The following is a 12,988-nucleotide window of genomic DNA, read 5'->3' as shown; positions in this document are numbered from 1 at the left end:
GTTGTAAATGAAAGTCTGGTTGACTTCAGAACTCGACAGATGTTGGTTTCTGACGTCAACCCGATTTTCAACCACAATACAACGTCTGTCCAAAGTTGGAGATTAACGTCAATCTGACATTGGATTCTGACATCAACCTGATTTTAATTTTCAACGTTGGGTTTGGTCTTCTAAATGCGAATTTTGTCATTGTTTTGGAGCACACTAGCTTATAGATAACAGTAAGGCTAACATATTCATACTAAACAGCCATTTGGGTGTCCGAAACCTTTATGATATATAAATAAATGTGATATTGATATGAGGGCAGGCATGCATATATTCATAGACATAAGCTACTGTAAGTATTACATGCAACAATATTAAAACAATGCATTGATATTTACTTTTATACTTAAGTACTTTTAAAAACGACTACTACTGTACTTTTACTTAAGTAAAAATCGCTTTACAACTTTTACTTGTAACTGAGTAATATTTGACCATTAAGTATCTGTACTTTTACTCAAGTAAGGAAGTTGTGTACTTTGTCCACCTTTGGTTACAATGTGCTTCTGTCTGTACAGGTCAAGGCGTTTGGTCCAGGATTGAAGGGTGGTCTTGTAGCAAACCCTGCTGAATTTACCATCGACACCAAGGGCGCCGGCACCGGTGGACTCGGCCTCACCGTCGAGGGTCCAACCGAAGCTAAAATCGAGTGCTCTGACAATGGCGACGGCACATGCTCTGTGTCGTACCTCCCCACCGAACCTGGAGAATACCTAGTTAACATTCTCTTCGAAGACGTCCATATTCCCGGCTCGCCTTTCCACGCTGACATCCAGTACCCCTTTGATCCCACCAAAGTGGTGGCGTCCGGCTCCGGCCTGAAACGAGGCAAGGTTGGCGAGATCAGCGTGTTGAACGTCGACTGCACCAAAGCTGGACCTGGACAGTTGACGCTGGAGGCAGAGTCTGATTCTGGAGCGCAAGCAAAGACTGAAGTTCTGGACAATAAGGACGGGACTTACACGGTCACCTACATCCCGCTGACTGCGGGCATGTACACGCTACAGCTGAAGTACGGCGGCAAGACTGTTCCCAACTTCCCTGCCAAAGTGAACGTGGATCCAGCTGTTGATACCAGCAAAGTGAAGGTGTTTGGACCAGGAGTTGCTGGAGAAGGTATTGACGTCGATTGAATATCAAGATAATATGGGTTACAAAAGCCAATTCATGTTCACTTGTAAGGACAAATGCGTCATTCCTTGTAGCCAATGGAAACGTTTCTGAGAATGTTTTTCTTAACAATTTTTTCTTGCTGATGTTGGCTTCCATGAATCAATGAACCTTCTTTCCTTTGCCTTTAGTTTTGGACTGCTTTGCTTCCATGACTTGTCGTCTTTCAGACTAGACTAGTTGAAATAATAAATCCAAAATACACATTTAAGTGTTTATTTTATCACACTGTCTCTATAATTTGTAGATTTGCACCTTCAGTGCAAGACGACCCTTTGCCTGAAGAACGTTTTTTCTGAAAGATGCCCATTTTACTTCAAAACCGATGCCATTTTTACAAAGACAGATGTCTTGACTGAAGTCAATGCTCATCTTTGTGTGTTTTTCTTCTCTGGTCTGCAGGAGTTTTCAGAGAAGCCACGACTAACTTCACGGTGGATGCACGAGCTTTGACCAAAACTGGCGGGAAACACATTAAAGCTTGTGTGAAGAACCCATCCGGCGCTTCTACAGACTGCGCCATCAGTGACAACGGCGATGGCACTTACAACGTGGAATACACACCATTTGAGAACGGTACAATGCACAACATCCTACTTAATGTTTCTTCCGAACAAACACTGGTTTATATTCATGCACTTGGCTGATGCGTTTATCCAAAGCGACAAGATGAATGCAATGCAAGCTATGTTTTATCAGTTCATTTGTTCCTTGAGAATCGCAATTATAAGCTACAGGTTTCATCTTGTACAGTTTGTGTATTTTTAAGGGCCGCAATAAAGCTTTCCAGAATATACAGCTAATTAGGTCACATTTATGAGGTGACAGGCTCATGATTCTCAACGGCGGCACGGCAATGATTGATTAAGACACTAAAGACACTACAGGAAAAGCCATTGTTGTTTCATGCACTCGGCAGTTTCAGGATTTTGGAACAGTTTTAGTCTTTCAGACTAGTGGAAAGAAAACATCCAAAATACACATTTAAGTGTTTGTTTTATTACACTATCTATGTGCAACTGTGGATTACAATACATATATTTAAGGCATGCATGATAAAAAAAAGCAAGAAATATGATATTAATACATTTTAACCATTGAGAAAATGTTTCCCCATCACTTGGATGTCACAGTTGCTACCTCTGAACTCAGTACGAGGACTTAAAAGCTTCATAAGTTTGTTTCTTAGAAGCTGAGTGTGTTTTCTTCTGTCTGCTCAATGCAGGAGTCCACAGTGTGGAGATTCTGTACGACGAGACTCCGGTTCCTAAGAGCCCGTTCCAGGTCGGGGTGGGAGAGGGATGTGACCCCTCACGTGTGCAGGCCAAGGGCCCGGGTCTAGAAGAAGCGCTGACCGACAAACACAACAAGTTCTCAATCATCACCAGGTGGCCGAGCTCTAGAAAAAATCTTACATTTGCTATTTTTATTATAATATTTCCCTACACTATGGTTCAAAAGTTTGGGGTCAGTAAGATTTATTTTTTATGTTATGTATACTTTTATTTAGCAAGGATGCATTCAAAAGTGATACTAAAGATAATTTATAATGTTACAAAAGATTTCAAATAAATGAATGTGACACAGAAGACTGGAGTAATGATGCTGAAAATTACAGCTTTGATCAAAGGAATACATTTGTAAATTAAAACTGGAAAACATTTGACCCCAAAATTGGAACGCATTTTAAAACGATAGTTTACATATATGTAATATAAATGTTTAATATAAACTTTATTTTAATGACATGATTTAAATGTGTACTGTTCCTTTTAATAGCTTATCTTGCACATGAAATGGCATTTGCAATGCATTTAATTTCCATTACAAATTGTAATATTTAATCAAATTTTTTACTGTATTTTTTTTTATCAAATAAATGCAAACTTTGGTGAGCATAAGAGACTTCTTTTGAACGCTAGTGGAGATATTGTTCTGTATACTACCAAGAACATAAAATAACCATGTAACCTTCTTCTGATCCGTACAGAGGAGCTGGTATTGGTGGTTTGGGAATAACCGTAGAAGGCCCATCAGAGTCTAAAATGTCCTGCAAAGATAACAAAGATGGCAGCTGTAATGTGGAATACACCCCGTACGTTCCTGGTCTGTACGATGTCAACATCACGTATGGAGGACAACACATTCCAGGTACATTAACCCTTACGCAGCACTTTAAAGGGGTCATGAACTGGCTTTTTACATTTTTTTTTTATATTGTCTGAGGTCAACTTATGACGTTCACTTGGTTTTTACATTTAAAAACATCAACATGAATAAGTAATCGGCTGTTTTCTACCCTGGTTTTGAGCTAGCTCCTAAAACGCTTGTTTTTATGGCAGTGCCGCATTGAAGATGTGGAAGTAAACGCCCACTGCTATGATTGGATAACAGTTTTGCATATTATAATGACTTTCATGTAATGCGTGAGTCGGTGGGCGGGGCTAAACAGGCGGTGTTGAAGTAGGTGTCAATCTTCTGTGGAGGCGGGGTTTGATACCCGGTGACGTCAGATCCCCACTTTAAAAAACCTATCGTTCGCTGAACGCTGAATATAAAAAAAATTATTTCTCAGTTCGTCACCCCTTTAAGTCCAGACCTGAAGAAAGCATTACTGGAGCATGTTTTGGCAACACTTTATTTTACAGTGTCCTTGTTACATGTACTTCTTATCATAGTAATAACAGTAAATAATGCATAATTACATGCAACTAATCCTCAACTTAACATGTAGTTGCTCAATATTACTCAGTACTTAAATATATAATTACACTGTAACAATGACACCTTAAAATAAAGTGTAACCCATGTTTTTAACTGGAGTCTCAGTTTCCACCTGCAAAACTACTTGAACTATCCTGCAAATTTGTTTTCATTAGTTTTACACCCGGGAAACCAGATCTCCCGTATCTGAGGAGAGCAGGCTACCACATTCTCACTGGTGGACATTATGGGCTCGCGTTTCATTGAAAACATTCAGCGTGCCAAGACCACAGTGTGTGATTCTCCCACATGGATATGCAGATTGTTTAAATCAAGTGTATAGATCTTGCTAGAGTGATATTTTATAGGATGACAGTTGAGTTGTTGGAAAGTTGAGATTAATCAGACTCGTAAAGTCCAAACTCTTTCAGAACGCGTAAGCAACTATATAGCAATAAATAAAACATGCTAGCATCTAAAATCTTGTTTAGATTAATGTTGTTATTATTACTCATTAGAATTCGCTGGATGCTTTGATTTTATTTTGTCTTTTCTCCATCTTCCGGTTTCTTATGCACACGTCTTATCTTATAATCGCTCCACTTGAGTTGCATTAGCTTGCATGGACTCTCTAATCAATGTCTGGATCTGAAAGCGTTTCTCTTTTTGTTTGCATCATAGGAAGCCCGTTCAAAGTGCCCGTAAAGGATGTTGTTGACTCCAGTAAGGTGAAGATTTCTGGACCTGGTGTTGGTTCTGGAGTGCGAGCTAAAATCCCACAATCCTTCACTGTGGACTGCAGTAAAGCTGGTGTCGCTCCTCTCTCTGTAGCCGTAACTGGACCTAAAGGTAAAAACATTCGGATTTATACATTTTATTTAGCTCTGAATTAAATACTAGCATGCTGCACAGTATATACTTAAACATTTTGTTTATTTATTTAAGTGTATTTTCTTTTTGGGGGGCTTTGTTCATAAATACTAGCATGCCACACAGTATATAGATAAACATGAATTCATTTAAACATACAAATATTTCTTACATTTTTTTCTCTTTATTATGTTTATTTAAAATGTTATGCAACAAATTTTTCTAGCAGTATTATTATGATGCTTTGTGATTCTCACTGTTGCATGTTTAGGTTACTGATGGTTATTGTATTTGGCAGGCCGATCAAATAAGATATGTTAAAAATCGTAGGTCAAGGTCAACGCTATTGTCTATTTCTTCACACATACCAGACATGCAAAGAAATCTATATTGCGTAAAATACAATACACAACAATTTAAGAAACAAAATACGTAAACCAATACAGCAGAGAGCAAACTTCCTGTATTCTAGAAAGATAGTACGATATATATATATACATTTCTATATACAAGAATTAGCAGCAACCCAGGTTTTAAAAATATATATGAAATGCAAAATATTAATTTTATTAATATAATTAATAAATATAATAATATTATATAAATATTACTTCTGGTTCATTAATCACTCGCCACAGAAAGTCAAAAACATTGCATTAAGGAATGCAGTGTTCAAGTAAGGTCATGTGATCTGGGCACTAAAAATTACTAGAATAGTGAATGTTTATGACTGTATATAGTAATAATAGTATGAACACGTGTAGTACAGTACTGGTTATACTCCTGAATGTTTTATATGACTGTATATAATAATAATAATAATAATATGAATACGCGTAGTACAGTACTGGTTATACGCCTGAATGTTTTATGACTGTATATAATAATAATAATAATAATAGTATGAATACGTGTAGTACAGTACTGGTTATACTCCTGAATGTTTTATGACTGTATATAGTAATAATAGTATGTTTTATGACTGTATATAGTAATAATAGTATGAATACGTGTAGTACAGTACTGGTTATACTCCTGAATGTTATGACTGTAACCAAGTTGTTGTTTGCAGGTTTGGCTGAACCAGTAAACGTTACGGACAATGGTGACGGCACACACACGGTGGCATACACTCCGTCTGTCGAGGGCTCGTACTCCGTCGCGGTCAAATACGCAGACGAGGAAGTTCCACGCAGGTACTGTTAGATTCACTACTGCTATCAAACTGTAGACACACAGATGTCACCAATCCTTCATACATCTCTTTCAGTCCGTTCAAACTGCGCGTTCAGCCCACTCATGATGCCAGTAAAGTGCGTGCCAGCGGCCCCGGCCTGACCACGGGTCTCTCCGCCAGCTTTCCAGTGGAGTTCACCATCGATGCCAAGGATGCCGGTGAAGGCCAGCTGTCCGTGCAGATTACCGTGAGTTCTGACAAGTTCAGGCTCGTCCTCTTGTGGTGGTGAAGAAACGGATTAAAGTTTGAATATCACTGATTGATATAAACGAGTGCTTTTTGAGGTTGATTTGTAGAATGTTTTCAATCCGCCAACAGACCATAAAATTATATTTTGATTCACTTTCTGACGTTTAATGGAAAAGATCCACAAGATCACTTAGTTGCATATTGCAAAAATCATACATCATACTTTAATACATCCATCATTAGATTAGATTGCACGCTCAGATATAATAAAATATATCGAATAAAAATGTGTATGTGTACATGTATATAAAATATATACATGTACACAGTTTTATTCTATGTATTTTATTATATCTGTGTATACACACAATTAAGTATTTATTAACACAATTAATATTCATAAAAATATGTATGTCTAGTCTATATACACATACATATATACTGTATATATTAATATATATATATTATATAAACATTCTGCATAAATTTAAGCTAACAAATATATACCGGTAATACGTTTTTTTATTATATAAACTTTCTATATAAATTTAAGCTAAAAAATATATACTGGTAATAACATTTATTATATAATATTTTTTATCTTACATTTATATGGATTTTAAGTACCGTAGAATGTTTTCAATCAGCCGACGGACTGTAAAATCACATGTGGATTCAGTTTCTGACTTTCAATGGAAAAGATGAATAAGGATCCACAAATACCACATAGCTGCATATTGCAAAATTTATCTTTCATACATCTTTCTCTTGGATGCCGCATGTTATTTTATCTTTAGAGACGTTACTGCTCCAGTTATCCTGGATTAGCTTTGATTTCTCCACTTGGACTCCAAACACATGCACTACGACCAATGCGGCAGGCCAGCAGTGAGATAGATGAACGTCTTATGAAAGCCGAACTGCAGCAGGAAATCCAGGGGGAATTTAACCTCTTCCTCCTCATCCCTTTTCTTGCTTCTGTGTGTGTTTTAGTTTTTTTAAACTGCTTCTCAGTTCATCTGAGGACCTCCACATCTGCGGTCTCTGCTCCGGGAGGTTTGAGGTGGTCCTGCAGGACTTTTATATGCTTTTTTTTCATGCGTTTCAGGATCAGGATGGTAAACCCAAGAAAGCCAACATTCAGGATAACCGGGATGGAACCTACAAAGTGTCTTATCTGCCAGACAAGGTGGGCCGTTACACTATTGTAATCAAGTATGGCGGAGATGAGATCCCAACTTCTCCATATAGAGTGAGAGCGACCACTACAGGAGACGCCAGCAAGTGTACGGTCACGGGTAAGTCTACACTCATTTTGTAGGGGTTTCTAGACTTTGTTAGGACACACACAGCTAATGAATATTTTGTGTGTGTATATGAACCAATTATTCAATGATTAATTCATAAAGAGAACCATTTACTTAAAGGGGCTATATGGAACTTTTTCCCCAAAATAAACGAAACAATAGCCTTTTTATTTTACCATTTATGACTCAAACATCTCCTGATGAGCATACTGACACCTTGTCTGCTCACAGTGGGTGCACCTATAAGCCTGTATCCTATTTTTCCTATTTTCTGTCGGGTCGGATTTTTCCCGCGCTGTCTGCGGATGTGACGTCAAGCGTGTTCATGTTAAACGTTTCAGATCACTCAGAACACTTATCTCAAACAATATATGTATTTGACTGTTCTTACCTCTGTAAACATAATGTTGACCTGACCTCCTTGCAGCAGATGACTTGTAAAGTGTGCACATACGAGCGAGCAGAAAGGAAGAGCAGTTCTGTTTTTTGGCCACAGGTGTCAGTCGCGAGTTTAAATTTCAGAAAAACGCATATAGCCTCTTTAATTCCTGAATGAATCAGCCATTTGAACGAAACGAATCTTGAATGAATGACTCAATCGCTGACTAATTTAGACATTACCGCCACCTACTAAGAGTTTAAGTTTATTATTTCTATTTTTTTTTAATTTACCATATTAATTTAAAATCCATTAAAGGTATAGTTCACCCAAAAAATAAAATTCTGTCATCATTTAATCACCCTCATGGCCGTTAAGGCTTAAAAGTTTGTGTGTAATAATAAATTGTTAAATCAAATAAAATATATTTTTTTATAAAGCTACTTTTTGTAATATATATTTGATGCTTTTCTTACTTAACACATTGACTTTAGATAAAACATTTTGGGGGTAATTTCTCAGGCAGTTTTGATATGCTATTAATTAATACCCACATCGTGTAATTAATAAGATTAAAAAATGTAATCGTTAGACAGCCCTAATATTAATATTTATGAGTCTTGACCAAGCTGTCTGATCAAAACGATCCAGTTACACAAAGTAACATTGCAGAATATTTTTTAAAACACAAAAAAACTTGGATTTGTGAGAGAAGAAAACATGTTCCCCATCAAGAAAATTCACTTGAAAATCTATTGAAAGCTTTTAAATCAAAACAAATTTTTCCATGTTCTCCAGGAGCTGGCATTGGGCCAACCATTGGCATTGGAGAGGAGGTTGGGTTCGTGGTGAACGCTAAAGGAGCCGGGAAGGGGAAGGTCTCCTGCATTGTGGTCACTCCTGACGGCACCGAGGTGGAAGCTGATGTAATCGAGAACGAGGACGGCACCTTTGACATCTTCTACACGGCGCCGAAGCCCGGGAACTACGTTATTTACGTGCGGTTCGGAGGGGAGAACATCCCCAGGAGCCCCTTCAAAGTCATGGTGAGAAGCAAACCGTGATAACATGTTTTAAAGAGAACCAGATTGAGGAGACTTTAGGCTTTTAAGAATCTGCAATAGATACGGGCCGGTTTTTAAGGTTCCTCATCTGGACTTCATTCTTTCCAGCTCGGAGGGGGGGGGGGCTTCCTGAATTAGGATGCCGTTTCTTTGCATTATCAAGACAAATGATCACTTATTTCATTAATGTTTTCATATCTGGTGATGTTAAGGGTAAGGTTTTGATTTAGGCCTGAAACATGCATATCAGCAACACAAGCTTGATTTCATGCATCTTTGTGTTCCTCTGTTGCGTCAGAGCATAATGCAAAACATAATGCAAAACATAATGCCTTCTCAGAGGGTTGCACGATAAATCAGAATAAAAATTAAATTGCGATATGGCTTTTTTTTTAATTCAATTTAATATACATTTAATTTGTTGCCAAAATTAAATCTGGATGGTTTGACATTCGAAAATGAAAAAATATATAAATATTTCAATATACCGTAAGTTGTACTGTAAAGTTATGTTTATTTTTTCATTTTACAGTAAAATATATTACGTAGTAGTATTTCTTATTGTTTAATAGTTTTTCATTATAATAAATACATATTTAAATGCATAATAATGATGATAATAGAAGTAATGTTGATAATAATAATAAATTTTTTTTTGTTATCATTTCATAGTAATATTGATATAAAATACAAAATATTTTGGACAAATTGTACCACAGACATGAATTTATTTTCTTTTTTTAATCGCAATCACAATTTTTCTCTGAAAAAATGCAAGTAGAAAATGTGAATCTTGTAGCCCTACATTCTCAGTTTTGACTCACAACTGAAGAATCTGTACACGTGTATATCTACAATATCTCTGTTATAATAACAACACGTGGAGTTTTTGTTAACGCAACAAGAACGAGCGTACAACGGGATTGGCTCAATTTGGCGTCTGTGTTTGAGTGCTTGTGTGGAGTATGTTCTTATGTTCCTCGTGCATCTGAAGTTTCATGTCCATACATATGATTTCCCAGGCAACAGATGAAGTTCCCATGATGCAGCAGCAGTCAGTCCAACAGCAAAAGACCGCACCAGGCGTCGGCTTCCAGCCCTGGGTACAAAGACACACACGTCTCACCCCAGTCACACACACACACTCCCGTCACCGTTCGCTCTCTTCCAGCCTTTGCACTGACCTCCAGCTTCCTGAACACACACACACACACACACACCTCTTTGTGCTTCTCGTTTGTGTTGGTCAAGGGGTTTCTGTTCAGTTCTTCCTCATTTTTGACCCACCAAGAATCATTTTTTTGCAGGAATGGTTATTCATGGCTCATCGGTCTCCATTTCCTCCTCTCGTTGATTAGTCGTGAACACACTCTGGTTTTCCCACTAGTGTGTTTCATTGATGACAGAAGCAGAGGGAAACTCGACGCCTGACTGTTTAGACTGACATAGTTTTGTTTGGATTGAACACCAGTTTTAAATTGCTCATTATTCTGGCATTAACCTCAGAAGCATTATGCGGTTCGTGTGCTGCTGCTTTCTGCCTGCGTAACGTTTGAGAACCACAAAGCAGATCTGAAAATAAAATACACTATACCGTTCAAAGGTTTTGGGGTCGATGTTAACAGCGCGACTATTCAATATTGATAATAGTAAGAAATATTTCTTGAGCATCAAATCAGCATATTATACTGATTTCTGAAGGATCATGTGACACTGAAGACTGGAGAAATTATGCTAAAAATTCAACTTTTGATCACAGGAATAAATTACATTTTAGAATACATTCAAATAGAAAATTGTTATTTTCAATTGTAATAATATTTCACTATTTTTAATGTATTTTTGATCAAATAAATGCAGCCTTTGTGAGCAGAATAGACTTTTCAAAACCAAAACAAAATCTTACCGACCCCAAACATGTGAACAGTAACACAAAAATTGGCTTTAATTTAATTTTTCTTGCTTAAATTGAATTTTTAACGATTGTTGTCACTCTGGCATTGCCTTCTATACTAAGGACGCTTTGAAATTGACTGAAATGAAGCATATTTGATCTCCTATAGTCTGATTGGGAGCTTTTGTGTTTGGTACAGATCTATTAATGTGCACTTAACTTAACACACAGTTGTTATTCTTCTCATAGTGGTTACCTCATTCCCTCCAGGTGAAATCGGGAGTCATTTATCAGTATTATACTCCTTCCTTGTGTCATCTCTCATATTAGATGATGTCTGAACATGTTTCACTCTATGCACACAATCATTTTCTTTATTTCCGAGATGTTTGGGGATTTTTCTTCTTTATCATGCTCTTTTCCAGGCCGCTTTGCTTTGCCAGGTGTGCTGGGGGGTCTCGTCTTCCTCTGTTTGGTGTCTAACACACGTTTGTCTTCTGCTGTGGCTGAATCACTGGGCTGTTAATGTCTCTTCTCGTCCACAGCGCTCTTGCTTTCAGAATGGATCGCACAGACTTGACTAAACATGGAAATGTTTGACAGGCGGTTCTAACGGATGCGTTTGTACCGTCCGCTCTCATTTACTCTGATTTCTCCTCGCTGCCCCACAGGTTACAGATGGAGCGTATAACCCTGCGAACAGTGTGAACGGGACGGGGTACAGGCCTTTCGATATGGTGATTCCCTTTACGCTTAGGAAGGGGGAAATCACAGGTGAGAGATTTCAAAAGGAAACCTTTAGCTACTCATGAGTTCAATTCAAAACACATTTTCACTAAGGGTTTTCTTACGGGGTTTTGTGCCGCTCAAAGCAGTTCTTTAAACATAATTCATGTCAGGGTCATATTTCACCTCCCAAAAATCAAGCATATTTTTGGATTAAGATATTTTTCATTATGAAACTGAAACTGTTGTAAACTAAGCAACATTTCCTCCTAAATTCTTATTACTGTAATGCAAAAAAAATCATTTCAATCATTGAATCATTTCAAAGGCAGTACAATATTTATTTATTCACATTTATCCTTAAATTATGCCAACATAAAAATGTCAAATCTTAATGGACCTGAAAATGGTCGTGATTTTTTTTTTCTCTCAAGAAAATATGTATGTATCTGCATGTATGCATGTCTTAATGTATACATTTTTCAACTTTTGAAATGTCATCATGAAAATATCACTCAAAGCGTTTGATACTAGTGATTTCCTCTAAATCTACAGTGATATTTGTTCAAAAAGCATAAACCAAACCCTTAATATTTTCTTAAGGGGTTTTGTGCCGCTCAATGCAGTTCTTTAAACACAATTCATGTCAGGGTCATATTTCACCTCCAAAAAATCAAGCATATTTTTGGATTAAGATATTTTTCATTATAAAACTGTTGTAAACTAAGCAAAATGTCCCCCTATATTCGTATTAATGTAATGCAAAAAAAAGAATTATATTTACTTGAATAATCATTTCAAAGGCAGTACAATATGTATTTATTCACATTATTCTTAAATTATGCCAAAAAAAAATTCAAATCTCAATGGTCCTAACAATGGTCTTTTTTTTTTCTCAAGAAAATATGCATGTCTAAATATATACATTTTTCAACTGTCATCATGAAAATATCACTCATAAAGCGTTTTGTACTAGTGATTTCCTCTAAATCTGCAGTGATATTTGTTCAAAAAGCATAAACCAAACCCTTCATGTTTGTCTTCCAGGTGAGGTTCACATGCCGTCAGGTAAAACCGCTCAGCCTGAGATCATCGACAACAAAGATGGGACGGTCACAGTGAAGTTCTCGCCCACAGAGGCTGGACTTCATGAAATGCACATTAAATACAACGGCTCACACATCCCAGGTCAGAGTCCAGGACCACAGCACACCATCAAATCAGTTTAACTAAACACACACACACCTTTGTCATTATGAACCATTAATGTTGTTAGTTTCTTTTGAAGTGTTCTTGCAGCAATTTTCCATGTAATAAAAGCATATGGTGACCTTGTTTTATGAAAAAGAGCTTGAGCGTTCTGCTAAACATCTCATTTTATGCTAATGAAAGTTATATGGG

General features: G+C 37.1%; 1 protein-coding gene across 2 annotated transcripts in view; it reads left to right on the top strand.

Moving 5' to 3' along the window:
• flnba (filamin B a) overlaps positions 1-12,988 on the top strand; it is an 88,847-nt gene that overhangs the window by 55,986 nt on the left and 19,873 nt on the right. The window contains exons 20-31 of one of the 2 annotated variants that reach the window (XM_079597788.1): positions 567-1,164; positions 1,621-1,794; positions 2,444-2,606; positions 3,209-3,369; positions 4,603-4,770; positions 5,864-5,987; positions 6,062-6,215; positions 7,326-7,515; positions 8,702-8,949; positions 9,990-10,070; positions 11,533-11,635; positions 12,635-12,775. In XM_079597788.1, coding sequence (XP_079453914.1) covers positions 567-1,164; positions 1,621-1,794; positions 2,444-2,606; positions 3,209-3,369; positions 4,603-4,770; positions 5,864-5,987; positions 6,062-6,215; positions 7,326-7,515; positions 8,702-8,949; positions 9,990-10,070; positions 11,533-11,635; positions 12,635-12,775 — 2,305 coding nt within the window. The remainder of the gene's footprint in view (positions 1-566; positions 1,165-1,620; positions 1,795-2,443; positions 2,607-3,208; positions 3,370-4,602; positions 4,771-5,863; positions 5,988-6,061; positions 6,216-7,325; positions 7,516-8,701; positions 8,950-9,989; positions 10,071-11,532; positions 11,636-12,634; positions 12,776-12,988) is intronic. The other variant, XM_079597789.1, reaches the window with a different exon arrangement.

This window comes from Phoxinus phoxinus (assembly GCF_949152265.1).
Source record: "Phoxinus phoxinus genome assembly, chromosome: 22".
Classification (NCBI taxonomy): domain Eukaryota; kingdom Metazoa; phylum Chordata; class Actinopteri; order Cypriniformes; family Leuciscidae; genus Phoxinus; species Phoxinus phoxinus.
Note: the sequence above shows the minus strand (reverse complement) of the source record. Positions and strands in the feature narration are given on the sequence as shown.